The sequence below is a fragment of the Egretta garzetta genome, unplaced genomic scaffold (genome assembly GCF_000687185.1).
Source record: "Egretta garzetta isolate BGI_Z169 unplaced genomic scaffold, ASM68718v1 scaffold404, whole genome shotgun sequence".
NCBI lineage: Eukaryota > Metazoa > Chordata > Aves > Pelecaniformes > Ardeidae > Egretta > Egretta garzetta.
This window is the reverse complement of record NW_009259323.1, coordinates 125,431-143,091: the sequence shown is the minus strand read 5'-3', so window position 1 is coordinate 143,091 and position 17,661 is coordinate 125,431. Positions and strand designations below refer to the sequence as shown.

The 17,661-nt window shown below is 43.4% G+C and overlaps 1 protein-coding gene across 4 annotated transcripts in view; it reads left to right on the top strand.

The window, feature by feature from the left end:
• The window catches only part of DOCK11 (dedicator of cytokinesis 11), a 64,965-nt gene that overhangs the window by 45,382 nt on the left and 1,922 nt on the right, over positions 1–17,661 (top strand). For 3 of the 4 annotated variants that reach the window (XM_035892149.1, XM_035892151.1, XM_035892150.1), the window contains 13 exons: positions 2,340–2,522; positions 3,185–3,298; positions 5,020–5,235; positions 5,317–5,374; positions 6,800–6,906; positions 7,845–7,967; positions 8,864–8,977; positions 10,798–10,944; positions 11,985–12,195; positions 12,479–12,669; positions 13,327–13,427; positions 14,901–15,039; positions 17,597–17,648. In XM_035892149.1, coding sequence (XP_035748042.1) covers positions 2,340–2,522; positions 3,185–3,298; positions 5,020–5,235; positions 5,317–5,374; positions 6,800–6,906; positions 7,845–7,967; positions 8,864–8,977; positions 10,798–10,944; positions 11,985–12,195; positions 12,479–12,669; positions 13,327–13,427; positions 14,901–15,039; positions 17,597–17,648 — 1,756 coding nt within the window. Of the gene's footprint in view, positions 1–2,339; positions 2,523–3,184; positions 3,299–5,019; positions 5,236–5,316; positions 5,375–6,799; positions 6,907–7,844; positions 7,968–8,863; positions 8,978–10,797; positions 10,945–11,984; positions 12,196–12,478; positions 12,670–13,326; positions 13,428–14,900; positions 15,040–17,596; positions 17,660–17,661 lie in introns of all 4 variants that reach the window. The other variant, XM_035892148.1, reaches the window with a different exon arrangement.

Below are 17,661 nucleotides of genomic sequence, written 5' to 3'. Positions count from 1 at the left end.
CCCTGCCCCTGGGGCTGCCATGCCCCCACGTCCCTTTGGTGACAGGGCCTCTCTGGGAACTGCTTGCTGCATTGACTTCTGCTCTGGCCCTTCATATTGGGGCTGGATCAGAAAAGTGCTCTTCCAGCTCACGCAGTCATCGGCACACAAGCTGTTTCACAGCTCTTCCCAGCTCATGTTCTCGTGCTAGCTGGAGTGCCGCAGGCAGCACCTGGGCAGATCTCCAGCAGGCGAACACCCGGGGGTCTGCTGCCCCAAACCTGGTACGAGGAATGGTTGCATCTGCTTGGGCTTGGTCTCTGGAAGGAGCTGCATGGGGAGGCAGGTTCCCTATGAACAGGGTGCAGGTTTTCCTCCAGAGCTGGTGCAGTGTGGAGGGGAGCGCACAGGGAGAGATCTTGGGCTTCTTCCACAGCGGCTTCCCTGGCAAAGTTTTTCTCCCTAGCAATGGGTTGAAAATGTCTGAAAAGCCTCTGCAGGCAAGCAGTGGTCCCTGCTGAGAGCAAGTGCCAGCCATATCTTCTTGGGTGCCCATGTGCTGCCTGTGCATACCTGATGGCACATCACTGTGGCCACCTCTGGGCTGAACCCAGTTCTGAGCATGACCCCATCTTGCTATGGGAGAAGGATTGCATTACAACAGGCAGCAATTACTTCTAATAGCTCCTTTCCCAAGTCCACACATGATCCTCTCAACCCTGTGTTACTATGATGTTTATTTGCTTCTTTTATTTTTTTTTTTTTCCCTGAAAATATTTTTGGCCAGAGGCAGCGATCATGAAGGATTTGGTCAGTGTCTTTATTCTGCCTTGTAACCTATGTGGCTCAGTGTAATCCCAACAGCCTAGTCTTGCTAGCCACGGCTCCTAGATTCCTGTTTTGAGACCCTTTCACCAGCACGCCATGGTGGTGGCTGCAGCAGTACCTGCAAGCTTTTCTGAATAATGTGTACTTAATGCAAGGAATAGAGGACCACGGTAACAGCTCCAGGCTTTGACTTGGAGGATGTGAGTGAATATTCTGACAGTGTCATCTCCCATGGGGAAAAGGTAGTAGGGCAGATAGAAGTAGCTCATGGACCATGCCCCATGAGGACCATTGGGGTCTTGAATAAACCGAGCACATCTTTCCTCTGAACAGATAAAAAGCATGGTTGTCTCTGCCTCTTTATGCCAGGAAATTCCCTGGGGCTGGTCCACAGCTGCAGCAGAGGGAGCAAAGTGCTTCTGTGCGATGCCCAAAGAGCCTCCTCTCCCTCTGGGAGGTGTTAGCATCACTCCTCTCCAGCCAGGTCCCTGTGGTGGCTGCGGAGGTGGCCGCATGCCAGCAGAAAACCCTTCCTTGTTCTGCTTCCCCGCGCCCAGCCCGCTGCGGCCAAGGTGGAAGGAAGCTGAGTGTGGTGCCCCCTCCCCGCCAGCCACCGCTCCTGACCACAGCCAGATGGGCTGGGCACAGGCTGGCGGTCCCTGCGCCGGCCAGCCCTGCATGGAGGCTGCTGCCTGCTGGGGCAGGGCACTGCTGCAGCCGTCTGCTTTTCAGGCACAGCTGAGCTTGTCACCGCAGATGTGCTTGGAAATAGGTGTTTGGTAAGATGATAGACGTACACAGCAGTGCGGCGTGCTGGTCTTCCCCTTCTGCTTTTCTTCACCCTGCTGCAAATCTCTGAGCCCCGTTGCCTAAACGAGGTGGCCCACGCTGCTGTTTGGCTTGATCCTGCTGCTCCCTGGGGCTGGCTCCATCTGGGAGGCCAGGGCAGGTCACTGTGTATTTTAGGCTCTCTGGGAGAAGCAAGTCTCTCTTGTTTGCATTCCTGAGGGCAAGCATGATTTTAAGCTTTTTTTTGGGGGGGGACGTGTAGAAGTAGTTGTGTGAGCATCGCAGGTCATGTTTCCCAGCAAGGTCAGACTTCTGGATGGGCTCCAGCAGATTTTCTGATGTCCCAGATGGCAGCCTTTAGTGGGAATGTCCACGTGACCTCTCCTCTCTGTCCTGCTGCTGGTGTTTTTAAGGCTCTTGTAAGAACATAAAACTTCTGTCTGTCCAGTTTGGTGAGAATTTGCCAATGAACCCAAAAGTTGTTGGGGGAGGGGATAGACAGACATACACAAGCACATCCCTCAAAAGTGTGACAGCAAAGTTCTCATTGCTCTAGGAAACATGGTTAAAAATAGGCCCTGAATTCATTCCCACAAATATTTCCAGGCTCAGAACTCTGGCAGAAGCTTTATTGAGGCTGTCTAGGCTGGAGCCCAGTGTGTTGCCCCATGACCCTGCCCATCTGAGCCCTGTGTGTGTAATTTAGTGGTATATTTTCTAATATTTGCATGCCTCTTGTGAAGTTTCCCTCAGCATTTTTCAAGGGAAGGGTGAACATGTGCGCTGCCCTCTGCTACGAGATCCTGAAGTGTTGCACTTCCAAGGTGTCCTCCACAAGGAATGAAGCCTCAGCTCTTCTGTATCTCCTGATGAGAAATAACTTTGAGTTCACCAAAAGGAGAACATTCCTGAGAACGCATCTTCAGGTCAGTGACTGAGAGCAGGACGCCTCAGATTTCATGAACAGATACATCAATATAACTATGTCACCTCATATCTGCAGAGGATCTTGCTGTTGTTATATAGACAAAAAACTTCTTGATTTCCAGGCGTTGCCTAATTCCTCTTTCCAGTGATTGGCACAGGGCCCTTTGGGTAAAATACACTGCCATCAAGTACTCCAAGCTGTTGAGTTTTTCAAGTCTCAGACACAAGACACATCTCTGCCCCAGAGGCTGGCCCGTATGGGGTGGAAAGGACAGCAAGAAGAGCTGCCTTTGAGGCAGGATAAGGGTTTTCCCTGGAACTGCTTTTGCAGCATTGTTTTTTTGAAGCAAATTTAGATACCTAGTGGGGCAGATGAATACTGTCTGGGTTGTAATGAATCACAGAAGAAGGTAACTAATGTACAAACAGGGATCTGTATACTGTTATATTGTTAATTCTGTGAACTCGCTGTTCAGCAAAGCAGTTTGGTGTTCTGGGGAGCATTTGTCCTTGGGAGATGTAACAGCAAAGCCACAACAACAACCATTGCTTACATTGTGGGAAAGACCTGATGTTTCCCTATGACCATTTTATGTAACTATGACAGTAAACCTCCTCTATTAGGGCTCGTTTAAATAAAGCCCCTACCCTGTCCCGACAGATAATAATTGCAGTGAGCCAATTAATAGCAGATGTGGCACTCAGCGGTGGGACAAGATTTCAGGACTCCTTGCTCATCATTAACAACTTTGCAAACAGTGACAGGCCTATGAAGGTAAGTTGGAGACATTAAATCACATCATGTGCTATCAGCTATTAATGCAAGACTGGGGGCGCACTCAAGGAAATAATGTTTAAGGGTAAGGCTAATGATTGGAACTATGATTTATAAGCTTGTAGTGGGCCGTGTTTGCTCAGTAAACAAGTATTATACCAACGGCAATAGGGCCAGCTGCACAGGCAAGGCATGCTCCATCCACGAGGCCTCATGCCAAGAGGAGGGAGCTCTGCAATTCGGGTTATGCTTTGCAAAGCGTGCTGTTTGCAAGTGCCCAAAGAGCTTTCCAAGAACTTCCAGCTTTGAAAGGAATGACTAGGGAGGGTCTGATACTTCTTTTGCCTGAAGGTAATAATTAGCAGAAATTAATTTTAATTAATTGTCAGTAATATTAAGGAAGAGCTCTTTCATGTAGATTAATGGTTGTATTTCTTTGGAAAATAATTGTCTATCTTTGCGCTAGAATTAATAGCTTCTGCCCAACCCATTGAATAATATATCATCGCTGCAGCTTGCTCCATTGCACACAGTGTACCTGCCAAGGTAGGATAGAGGAAAACAGGAAGCGTTTTTGCAGTTCTGTGGTTATCCTATGACCTAAAGGTGGAATGGGAACCTCAGTTAGGTGTTTAATTGTGCTATAACAAAGTTATAGTTAGGATATACCTGGCAAAAACCTCAATTCTCTTCTGTACACAGGTGTTTATAAGTGTTTCACTGAGCCATACTTTGCTGCTCATATTTTACATCACAAGACCATCATTATAATCCAGTTTATGTATTTATATAAGTGCAAGAGTACAAGAGAGATATCAGTACACTGGAGAGAATGCCATGCACAGGCACAGAGATAGCTAGGGAGCAGGAGCCCAAGGAGAGGGAATGTGAGCCAGGCTCATCATGGAGGAGAGGAAGCTGAGGGGGGACCTAACTGCTGCTTTCTGCTACCAAAAGGAAGGTTATAGAGATAAAGTCTGGCTCTTCTCAGAGGTTTGGAGTGGTAGGACAAAAGACAATGGGCACAAGTTGCTGCAAGGGAAATTCCAACTTTCCTTAAAGAAAAAAATATTTCAGAACATGGTGCAGCCCTGGGGCAGGATCCAGAAAGGAGGTGGGATTGTCTGTCCTTGGAGATTATAAAACTTGGCCGGACAAGCCTTGCTCTAACTTGATGATGGCCCTGCTCTGAGCAGGGGATCAGACTGGAGCCTGTGTTTCTTTCTCTTATTTATTACATTCCTGTGGTGGGAAGCTCTTACAAATGCCATTGGTGCTTTAGGAATTAAAGAGTGACCACATCAGAGACTAACAAGCCGGATGTTGAATGACATGAAGAATACATCAGGCATGGTTTACAGTCCCATCCTGGGACATTCGCATGCACGGAGCACTTCTGTCTCACGCTCACGCAGTCCTTGGGATGCCAGAGTACCTGCCTCGCTGTAGCATGGGAGCAGCCAAGCTGGCATCCTGCGCATGACCAGGAGGGACCAGCCCTGTGCACACCCAGATTGAAACGCCTCCGATTGCATATGAAATACTGTACACAGTATGCAGTGTGAGTTCAATAAGTAAAAGGTAGTTAGTCTTATCTCCTGTGGTTTAGATTGGCAGTAAGGGGAGTGTTGGCTGAAAGCATAGTGACAGTCTTTCTTTAGACAAGTCTGGATTGCCTTTTATTTCTGTATTTGCTTCTAATTAGATTTATTTTGTGTCAGGCAACTGCTTTTCCTTCCGAAGTCAAAGATTTGACAAAGAGAATCCGTACAGTGCTTATGGCTACCGCTCAAATGAAAGAACATGAGAAGGATCCAGAAATGTTGATAGATCTACAGTACAGTTTAGCCAAATCTTATGCAAGTACCCCAGAGCTCCGGAAAACGTGGCTGGACAGCATGGCAAAGATACATGTGAAAAATGGAGACTTTTCAGAGGTAATTCATGTAATTAAAAACACAGTGCATAACCAGACACATGTACAAATGGCATTTTAATTTTCCCTTTGTCCTTTGCAGGCAGCCATGTGTTACGTTCACGTAGCAGCCCTCGTTGCAGAGTTTCTGCACAGGAAAAGTAAGTGTGTGCTGTTTGGGAGGCACAAGGAAGACGATGCAGTGATGGGGTTTGGGGAGATCAAAACCTTTGTAAAGAGAAGTCTGTCTTCATTTGGGGAATGGTTATTTTAGAAACAAGCTAAAAAGGAAAAAAAAAAAATGCAGCAGATAAAGATAGAAGATGAGTGTTTTTTAAAGACAGGAATTCAGTTGTTCATACACAGGCATTTACTAGGCTGGCCAGGTCAGACAGTCATGTTAGCACGCTGCTGAGTGAAATAAGAACTGACACATCATGTCTCGGTTTAAACGTTCAGCTGTATTTTACATTAGGAAACGTGCTAGCAGGGGAAGCCCATGTTAAAAACTGGCTGTCAATATGTTCATCAGAAGTATCACTCTAGGCTGTACAGAAAACTATAGAATAAAGCAGTCAAAAAATGAGACTATAGCCTAACTATACAAATATGTAAAGAACAATCAGAAAAAAAGAGTGTTGTGGTTTAATGCAAAACAGGAAGGACAGACTTGTGTGTTCTCAAGTAAGAACACTTTGCAGGTTTTCTTCTAAAATCTGCTCCACAGTTGATCTATTGACCCCATTTCTCGTTTCCATGTAAGGGAGTAATTATTGAAATGGACAGTTAACATTTCAGAAAGTTAAGGCTACATAAAAGCTGATTACATGCACTGCCTTGGCTGGAAAGGTCTTAAGTGCCTTGCTCAGGGGGCTTGGAGTCCCTCCAAATTCTGTACTTTGTGTTGACTAAGTGGGAAAAATCAGGATTTGTTTTTCTGGTATGTATACACATTTCACATGGCTGCAGAGCAGAGAGTACTGAAAGTTGGCAATTCTTTATTTGTACCCTGGAGGCTGCTTACCACAACCAGTGGTAAAGAAGAACTTCTAAAAAAGAAGAGGAACAAATCCAAAGGAATATCAAGTGAATACATTGAGTTATCTCTGTCACTGGCTCTGTTTACATATATGTAGGCTGGAAAGGGTTCACTAAAGGCTGAACTGCTTAAAGTTTTGGGGTACCTTACTGTGCTTTCTGCTAGGAGTGTACAATCCTGTTCACTTACCACCCAGCTCTCCAGCATCCAGCAATGGCTTCCTTCTTGCACCTTCTGTGAAAAGATACACCCTTGTCCTTCTCTCCTGACTTTCAGTTGGTTGCAGCTGGTTAGATTGGTCAAAGATGACTTCCAGATAGCACACTGGGAATTCTGTTGTGCTTAGTATTAGATGCATACTGGGAGTGACTCCCATGGCTAATGGCTGGGGAGGTTCAGTCTCATATAGCAATCAGTAGCAAAAATGGGAGTCAGGTCCTCTGCTACTTGTAGGACTTCAGTATCAGCTAGACTGCTTCCCTGGCCATTACAGCATGATGCATTTGACATGTTATTCCACTAATCCGTTTGCTTTTGTCTGTTACAGAACTCTTCCCCAGTGGATGCGCTGCCTTCAAGAAAATCACACCCAACATTGATGAAGAAGGTGCAATGAAAGAAGATGGTGGGATGATGGATGTACATTACAGCGAGGTGAAGTCCTGTAGTATAGGCTACAGGCTATTTGATAGCTGATTAGGATTTAGTTTTAGACTTTTCGTGTGAGCTGTAAGGAAGACTGTTCCACAGCAATTTCCCAAGAGAAATTTTCTGTGTGCAATTCAGATAGGTAAAACTGGGGTAAGTTCTTGGTTCCTTTGAAAGGCTTTTCTGGCACTGAGACTGAAAAAGCTACACCACAATCTTTGCCTGCCATGTTATGCAAATTCTAATTCTGCCAGCACAGGGCAGCGCAGAATGTTATTTCCAAGGAGGGACTTAATGCAAGTCAACCTCTGTCGAGTGAGAGGTTGGCTTAGGTTCTCCTTGAGTTGGGGCTGTGCTGCAGGACACCACATTAGCAGAAAAATCCAGAAACCATAGCAGGTCACTGGGGAAGTGGGTAGATCCTCCTGTGAGTCATAAAGTCTCACAATCATTTCTGCACCACCCCTGTACAACTGTGTTGGGTGGGCCATGTGGCTGAGCAAGGTGGCCCTCCAGCCCAACTGCCCATTCATCAAGACTAGGCTTGAGGATCCTTAGCGTCACATCCCACTGCTGTTGCACATACGTTGCTTGGACATGTTTCTTAGACATGTACCTCTGACTTCCAGTGCTGTCATCTCCATACTGTCCCAGAGTTTTGGAATTCTCCTGAGGAGGTAGCAAAATAACCAAGATATACTTGCTGGCTATTTTGCTAATGATTTATTAAGAATGAATGAACGGTTAAAAAATAACTTGTCTTTTTTTTTTTTTTTTTCCTTCCAAAACTTAGAATACCTTTGGAAAGGCCTGCAAGACACAGGGTTTAAACTTACATAACTGTGGCTACTTGTACTGGGACCTGTTAAAGGATCTGAAGTTAAGATGGTTTTCTCTTCTAACTTTGGCTGTTATTAACCACACCCATTTGGTTGCTCTTGTAGGAAGTCCTGGTGGAGCTGCTGGAGCAATGTGTAGATGGCCTGTGGAAAGCAGAGCGTTACGAAACAATTTCTGAAGTTTCCAAACTGATCATTCCTATTTATGAAAAGCGGCGTGAATTTGAGGTAGGTATTTTGAACTAGTTTGCACATATCAGGTAATTTTCTAGATCACAAAGAAAAAAACAGGAGGGTTTATTTCTGAAGTTACGAGTTAATGAATTGGTGTCAGTAAAGTGCACACTGTGCTGGTCATTGAACAAATCAGTGAAAGCAATGGTCTGGAGGGTAATTATTAAAGCTAAAGACATGGAAGACTCATATTTAGTGAATAATTCCCACCTTCCTTCCCCCAAAATAAAGCTGTCATCATCCTATATGCTCATCAAAGCCAGATTCTTCTTGAGACTTGAGTATTTTAAGAGTTAAAAACAGAGAACTGCTCAAAGAAAGGACTAGATCTGCAGGTAATTCAGTGGCAAGAGGAGAGGAAGGAAGGAGGCTGTCACCAGCTCTCTGCCTTGTTCCTTCCCAACACCTGCCATGACCTGTGCTTCGGTGAGGCTGTTGCTCCACTGCTGAATAGGGCTCGTCTTTCCCTCCCTCTGCCATGACCGCCTCCACATCAGGACAGCATCCAACTATATGACTGAAGCTAGGGGAAGCCTTGATCTATTTGTTTCGTCATACAGCTGGTTTTAATCAAAAACCACTTCTGGGTAAAATACTGCAAGCTGCTCTATCCTTAAAGGCTCAGTCAGGGAACACGCTGAGACAGTAGGCTCAGTCTTCTCTCTAAGGATAGTGGTGTTATTGCAGTCTGTGTCCCTTTTAGGCCTGAAGCTAAGCATGTGCTTACGACTGAGGTTTTTCAAAGAAAACTGCATGAGTTCATCCTCTTCAGAAATTCAAGTTTGAATTCTCCAAAGGATTGGGTTCAGACATCTCAGCAGCTTCCAGTGTTGGGTAGAATTTCCTGGTTGCAAAATTCTGCTTTAATGATGTTAAGATTTGATTTCCAGAAACTCACTGAGCTGTACAGAACGCTTCACGGAGCATATGCTAAGATATTGGAAGTAATGCACACAAGGAAAAGGCTTCTTGGAACCTTTTTCAAAGTGGCCTTTTATGGACAAGTAAGTATATACACCAGCTCACCAGCTACCCCTCACCAGGCATCTTGGCCCCTGAAGCTTCTGCTCTGTCGGACCTGAAGCTGAAAAGCCTGCTAGCTTCTCTGGTGCAGCCACCAGCGCGTCTGCCTGAGCGTTTCAGCATTGCACCCTTGGGGTGAGGGTTTGTGTCTCTCTCCAGGAGCGCTTGATTTATTATAAAGTTTATGATTCTGCTGGTGGGCTTTTCATAAAACAACTCAGCAGTTAAGAAATGGTTTAGTGGGTTCAGAAAACACCAGGGTTTTTTTGTAATTATAGTTATTATAAGTTACACAAACACAATTTAGTTTGTATAGTATATAACCAGTGACTATATAACCATAGTATATAAACAGCAGTAGTAACAGACATTTTCTTCTACAGACAATTGCTGCTCCCTTATAGATATTAGTAGAGTAAAAGGTTATGGGAGAAGCTGGAGGCAAAATACCAGTATTGGTTACGTACCTGTAGAGATAGGTAGTATTTTTTGCCAGCTGAGGTAGATGGAAAAATGGACAAGATGTGGGGCTCATAGTCCCAAGAAGGAGAATGATCTTGCTGTATCTGATGAAACCTTCTGAGCCTGAAAGCAGTTGTGGTTTTATTTTATTTTTTTTTTCTCCATCTATAGCAGTTAATCTAATAAAGTGTGTTACTCCTCATCTTCCTTGTGTCTCTGAACTATCTGCTTCTGGACCCATAACCTTTGGGGAGATGCAGGACCCCTCTTCAGAAAATGCTGTGTAAATTAGATTAGCCCTGCCTTTCCTCATTCCTTCTTTCAGAGGAGATGATGAATACCCTGAAACCATCTTGGGTTTGTACCTTTGAACACTACTGTCATTACATGCACAACATAACGGAGCATTGACTTTTGCTGCAGCAAACATGCCCTTTATTTTTGTCCTCATCTTATCTTCAAAAGTAAAAAGTAAATAAGGTTAGGTAAAAAGTAAATAAGGTTAGCAATAGATAAAAGGAAACAACTGCTAGCTTAGTTTTCTAGAAGCTGTAGAAATAACTGGATCAGCCCCTAAAATCAAGCTACGTAACGTATCATCCTGACAACCAATACTTGATCCAGTTTTGCACTTTAGAGCTTCACCAGCTTTATGTGCCAGCTACAAAGAAAAACAGTTTTAACACTCTGTCACAACTTCTGACTGGAACAGCTTGCTAAAACATGAAGCTTTCATGCTGTTTTCATTACAGGGAGGACTGGTGATGCAGGCACGACCTTTAATGCAATTTTGTCTCTACAGCAAACATACCAAGTTCCACTTCCCTGAATACAAGAGGAATCAAAGCAGAGGAAACCTGTTTCTTTATTTATTACTTGAAGTCCCTTTCAGCCTACACAAAATCCTTCTCTTCAGACTGTTCATGTGGTTCTGCTGTCAGGGCTTCCTCAACTTAAGTGCCTTTCTGCTCCTTCTCTATGTCTTATTTTTGTGGTTTTTCTCCTGCTTGCCTCTTTCCAAATTTCCAGAAAGTCAACCACTGGCCCAACCCGTCTTCCACATTGTTTAGATTTCTCACTGGTCATACGCAAGCCTTTGCATTCAGCAATGACATGTTTGTGTTAGTTGAGGAATTTTATGACTTTTTTACACAATTTTTGAAGGAACCTATTAAACAGGCCAAGTTCAGCCAGACTTTATGCAAGCCATAGCCTTCTAAACCTTCTTGACTTTATGAAATGTTAGTAGAAAGTTGCTTTCAAAGTAGCAAATAAATATAAAGTTTTCCAAGTGAAGAAACCCAGCTATTCCTTACTACTTGTTTGTGATTAATGCTAGACATTCTTTGAAGAAGAAGATGGGAAGGAATACATCTATAAGGAACCCAAGCTGACTGGCCTCTCGGAGATCTCCTTCAGACTTCTTAAACTTTATGGTGAAAAATTTGGGTCAGAGACTGTAAAAATTATCCAGGATTCTAACAAGGTAGAGTTAAACTGCATGAACAAGCTAACGGAATGCTATTAGCAGTGAGCATGGGGGCCACATACTAGAGAGTGCGCTGATGAGTGGCAAAAATATTGACTGTATTCTAGTACTGTTGAGGGCCTAGGACTGCACTGCTGTAAGCACTGTGCAAAGGGAGCACAGAAGAATGAACTTTGCTCTGTGGAGCTGAAGATGCGAGATGACAGAGCATCCCTTCCTTCCTCCAGTAGGAATGGAGAGCGAGCCCTGTCTTCCACACTCTTACAAACACCTTGCTTCCAGGTGCTTCCTCATGTTCCTGTGTGGACATGTTGCACAGCTTGACAAGTTCTGTTGCTGATGTGGCTCCTGGGTGGAAATAAATGAATTGGGAATTATGAATGGGAAATTGCAATCCACATCTGTTGTTGGGAGGCGTTAGGAACCAGCACAGGGGAGCAGATGACTGGAGGCAGAGTTACTTCTTGTTGCTTTGACACGCCAAGTCTAAAAGTCTTTTGTGCCCTTGCAGCCACAGCTGCTTCCTTTTCCTATTGAATACCCATTTATCTTCCCTGCAAGGGCTGTTCACACCCTTAGGGTGCAACTGTGGATATGTCTGCGTTACTAAAGACAATACTGGTGATCCCAAAGCTTGCTTTGTGCAAGCCCACAGATTTGCATGCTGCAGCACAGTACTGTGTGAACACTAGCTCGTGGCCCGGAAGCAATATGGTCACATAAGAAGGACTAGGTAGCTCAGGCATGCGCTGCACTGATGGATGAGGTGATACAGCTACCTGTTCCAGATGCAGCTTGTTTGGCCCCAGATAAGGTATTTATTGTGCCACACCTCACTGCCTTGCGTGTCTGCTAGCGGATGGTCTAGACATCGCAGCTGAGGTCAAAGGGAGTGGTTTGTGTATCATTCACCTGGATGCAATGGGGCTGCGTCAGCAGGGAATCAGTTTAAATCGGATCCCAGTAGATAAATTAACCAATTATTAGTTAAGTTATCAACCTTTGCTCTTCTAGTGGGTAACCCTCTTATTTCACAGGTCAACGTTAAAGACCTTGATCCTAAGTATGCCCATATTCAAGTGACTTATGTGAAGCCCTATTTTGAAGACAAAGAAATCTCTGAAAGAAAGACTGAATTTGAAAGAAATCATAACATCAACAGATTTGTATTTGAAACTCCTTACACTTTATCTGGAAAAAAGCATGGCAGTGTGGAAGAACAGTGTAAAAAAAGGACTATTCTAACTAGTAAGTACAAGCATCTGAACGTGAGACAGTATGTATCAGCAACTATTTTTAGACTATTTTAGCTCATAAAAATATCCTAAAAGAGTCAGAAATTCTCTCAGCTACTTAATCAGAATTGTGATGCAATATTCTGGTTGGGAGGGGGAATTTACCTTATAGTTCAGAATTTCACACACACTGAGTAAAACCCTGAGAGCAAGGATCAGCCTGTGTATGTTCTGTGAAGAGTACTATTTGCCGCATGACTTTTCAATCTATAAACTTCCTTTGCTGTTTCTGGTAGCTTTGAACTCCTTTCCATACGTAAAGAAGAGAATTCCAGTCAATTATGAACATCAGGTTAATTTAAAACCAATTGATGTCGCTATGGATGAAATAAAAGACAAGACAGCAGAGCTGCAGAAACTCTGCTCGGCTGGTGATGTTGACATGATCCAGCTGCAACTCAAACTGCAAGGCTGTGTTTCTGTGCAGGTAAGGCTCGTTGTCCGTTCAAAGTTACATTTATATACACATCTCGAGAGTGAGTCATCTTTTTGTGACGCAACACGTTTACTTTCCAAAAAATCATTAACTACCTTGTTTGCAGCACTGCAGCCATCAAGCCACCCTGACAGCTTGCCCTGCCGCATCCAGTGGTACATTAGCGGGGGGCTCGTGGTAATAAGCATTTTGTCCAGTGGTGTTTACAGTGTCAAGTCTAAGTGTAATTGCACGTTAGTTGGCCGTGGGTGAATACTGAAATATACTTAACTCTTGAAGATTGTATACTCTCAGTATCAGGCACAAATAGCCTTTTTGTGACCCTGACTTCTCAAGCTGGATACATGACCTTAAAAATCAGACCATACTGCTTTTCCAAATGGAAGTAAGAAGAAAGTATGAGGAAACAGATTGCATCGCTTTTTTGATCTCCATTTATCTTTTGGTCTTAAATAACGTAGGTAGAAAAACTAACACTCAGCTTTTGAAACTTCAGGTGCCTCTGGTGATGTTAGTAATGCAGAGTTGGTGGCATTCAAATAATATGCTAATGTTGGGTTGGTTTTTTTTAAAAATGTTATTCCCTTCACAGCTGCCTTTAACAACACAAGTTCTGGCATAAATAATTTCCTACTTCTTTGGTTCTAGGTAAATGCTGGTCCCTTGGCCTATGCCAGAGCTTTCTTAAGTGACAGCCAGTCCAGCAAATATCCTACTAAGAAGGTGACTGAGTTAAAAGAAATGTTCAGGTAGGATTTCTAATGTAACAAAAACTAGCCAGCTGGCTGGAATATGATACCTGCTTTGCTTATATTTTTGTCTTGTCTCCAAAACCAGCAGGTGCTGAATGCTTACGTGTGCCATATAAAGGTCCAGGTCTCACAAGGTTGCGGGTGCTCAGACACGTGAAAAAAGCCAATGTAACTATATATGTCAAGAGTTCCCAAGCTCAGGGCTGTGATCTCCATGGGGAGATTTGCTTGAACACCCGCTTCAACAGTTTGGGTATTTGAGATTATCATGTGAAGAAAGTATGTTTGAAAACCATAGGTCTGACAGTCTTGTGTCCAGGGATCTTTCATATTGTGCATTGTTTCCCAGTCTTTCCAAAGGGATTTTTTTACTAGATAATGATGAACTTGGAATATTTTAAGGCAAATCCCTTCCCAGTTTACGGAGCACCATCGTTCTTGTTGCTGTTGCTAATTTTTGAAACGATGTGACTTGCAGAGGCGTTTTTCTAACTCCTGTTCCTTAGGATAGGTTTTACCTCCCACTTAAAAGTGTCCCCCAAGATATAATCAGGCAGCTCCTGCTTCACCTCAGGATGATGAGCCTTTGCCAGACTGTTTTGTGGACCTCTCAGGAGCAACCAGTTGCTGCATTCATTACTGGTGACTCCCGTTTCGCCCATCGGTCACTGTATGGAGAAGGCAGCATTTGGGCCAATCCTGTTTTCCTTCAGTGTATTGAGTAACCTAGCAAACCATGGAACAAATGAGCAAACAGTCCCTGCAAACCTGCCACGCATGGATGCAGAATAGAGGGGAGGTGGCTTTACTTTCTGGCATTGCAGTGCAGCCAGAAGGACAAACACAATCTCTATTTCATGCAAAAAATCCCAGAAAATCCCAGTTGTGCGTGTATTTTCACTGTAGTCTATAAAACCAGAAATATGCTTGTGAAATGAAGAAAAGAAAATGAGTAACAGTAACCAAGAAAACAATATTTTAGCTCCCTGTGATCTAAATTTCTTTCTGGAGGGTGTGTCTGCTGTTAGCAACTTGGCCTCTCAAGCAGATGCGCTACATTGCATACATCCAGATCTGTCAAGCCCTGTATGATGGGTTTCCCTCCGTGCCTGACCATGGCCTCCCTCTGTTTTTGACGCAATGTGCAGCTGGTTGGGCTTATCTGGGATGTGCAAGCTGTGTGTGGTCCTACAGGTTGGGGTGAAGGTGTGAGACCGCGGTGTTGCACTGCGGTGCACATGTCCCATCTACTGCGGATCCAGGCTCGAAGGAGCTCCAGCAGAAAGTCCAATACCTGTGTGGCAGTCCCTCCCCATTCCCAGACCCGCTGTGCCAGGGATGCTGCTAGAATGTGACTTGTCCCAAACGTGGGAGAAAAGGGGGGAAACATGAGATTTGCTTGTTTGGTTGTTTGCTTTGGTAGAAGACTGGGCTATTGTAATGCCCAAAGTCCTTTTCTTTCCTCCGCAGGAAGTTTATACAAGCCTGTGGAATTGCTCTGGAGCTCAACGAGCGACTCATTAAGGAGGATCAAGTGGAGTACCATGAGGGGCTAAAATCAAACTTTCGGGATATGGTGAAAGAGCTTTCTGACATCATCCACGAACAGGCACGTACTGCGTGTCAGGAGCCCACAGAGGTGGTTCTCTGTGCTTGAAAACTAGCCAATGCTGAAAACTGACTGAAAACTAATTGAAAACTTGATTATGCTTCGTGTTATTTAGCTAAATATAAAAGGCGAGGAACTGAGCATGAAAAGTAAACGATACACTTGGTGGATTCCTAAAACCTGTTTCTGTTGACTGAACATCTCAGCCTGGTGTTGGTATACAGTGTGCTTCAGGATGCAGTCTTCGCTGACACACACCATTAGTTTCCTTGCTGCTGTGGTCATCAGAAATCCTGTGCCATGTTTTGCCTCATGTTTTCTACATCATAAGAATCCTATGATAAGTCACAGGTCGAAATTCTTTGGCAAATTTTCCATTTCCTCAGTTACATCCAGCTTAAGTTCCCTTTTTTTTTTTTCAATTTTTTATTAAAGGATGTTTTTGTTTAATTTTGGCCTAATGCCAACATGCTATTTATATGCACTGTTAAAACATTTGTGCTAATTTATCTGACCTATGTTTTAATATTTTCTTGGACCTTTCCAGGAAAATACATTTGAATAGTAGCATCAGAGAGGTGAGGGAGTCAAAGAACAGTTGCACTTCTACCTAGTATCATGCGGTGAAGTTAGATGAAAACTGGCTTTCTGAAGTAATCTCTGTACCTCTGCTCTTTAATTTTGCCTTCCTAACGACACAAAAGAAATCTCATTGTAGATTTATAGTATCAAGCACATAAAATGCACGGTACAGACTGCATTGTGATTCATAGTACTTGAAATTTAGAAGAACGTTTCATAATCTTCCAGTTACTCAACATACAGTCCATGTGTGACTATTACTTAAAAATGCAACATTTTAAGTCACTAAAAATATCCCACAGTAAGTTGAGCAGCTGTTCAAATTAATGCAAAAATGTGCAAGTGGCAAAATAATACAACTGCACCAGGCTGCTATTTGTAAGTCAGGCTTATTTACAATAAAATAATGCTTATGGGAATCAAACAGAGTCTTGTTATGGAAGAGTATAGTATCATTTCAGGGAAACAGTCTCATGATGGGGCTGAATTTTGTTGTAAGAATATATGGGAGGATCCATTTGAGAAGGAGTGACTGCTGCATCCCCCTTGCTTTTGTCAGATTTTCCTGCTATTCTGCTCATGACCACCATTCTTAGTGTGCAAACTACTAATTTTGCTCATTTGGCACACTCGGTTTTTTCATGTACATTACCCTACCGTGTATACTCCACTGCTGAATTCTGCTCAGAGATGTTCGTTCATAGGAGTTGCCACCTGCTTACTCTAAGCTGTTTGCAAGTAAACCTTTCCAAGACATTTAATTTGCATGCAGCTGCTGGAACTTTTTGTGGTTTCTGAATTCTGCAATAGTCAAATCAAAACCAAATCACTCAGTTCTGCACCGTCGCAGTACAACAGTTCAGATTCTCTTAGAACAAAGAAGCATTGTTAAAGCACACACCCTATTATCTTGATAGATTTACAAATCCACTGCCGTGTTGTCTTTGGTTAATGGGCAAAATATTACAGCAACTGCAATGTCAAAGTGAAGGGCTCACTGGGAAGGATTTAGTTTTCACTTTCTTCTTGTTTTGGATCAAAAGGCAGCTTGAAAGATCATGTTTATGAGCACCATTCTTTATGGTTGTAGAACATTATGTAGATAAGTGCTGACTTGAACTTTGTATTGCCATCAACTGACCTAAATATCTAACAAATGAAACTTAATGGAACGTGTGTTCCTCTTCTGCAAAATTACTTAGTTAAACATAAAAAGTATATTACATTACTTCAGAGTTCTCACTACAAATAACATGCTTTTCTAAATATTTTCAGTGCCCCAAGACAATACAGGCAGTGCACTTAGTTTGAGATGGCAGGGCAGACGAGTAACTCGCCGGGTCAGCTTGTGACCTATCTGCAGATCCTTTATGTTAGGGAAATGTAAATGCAAAAAATGGATAAACTGCAGCTGAACAGCTACAGGAAGCCTCGGAGAGCGGCAGAAGACTAGATTTCCAGAAACTGTTTATGATGGCCAGTGATCTCAGTTTCACTAATGTAAATTCAGGCTAACTTGTTGACCGGTGAACCACAAGGTGAAAAACAAATACAGAGTCAGCTCTACCAGTCCAGTTCGATCCTGTGCTGTAAGACCAGCCCTCAGGTTATAAAGTACAAAATCTTGGCACATGGCACGGATGCAGTGTGTATTTGCTGTATTTAGGTGCAGGTAATTCCCTGTGCTTACCAAAACCACTATTAGAATTCTGTTCAAAAATTGCTATACAGAGAATCATTTTCCTATGGTGGATAGTTGTAACTAAAAATGATCCAATAGTACACAGAACAGTGTGTGTATGAATGCTACAGAAATTGCTGAATTACTCTTCTTTCTCATTTCTTTGTTACGCTGCCTTTGCGAAACAGCTTTGAAGACAAGGTCGGATATCTCTTTTGCATACCTTTTTAAACAGCTCGATTATAATAACGGACTGAAATTTTTACTGAATTTTGATTATTTTGTTTTGTCTAGATCTACCATGAAGATACAATGCATTCGCCATGGATGCACGACTCCCTACACGTCTTCTGTGCCCT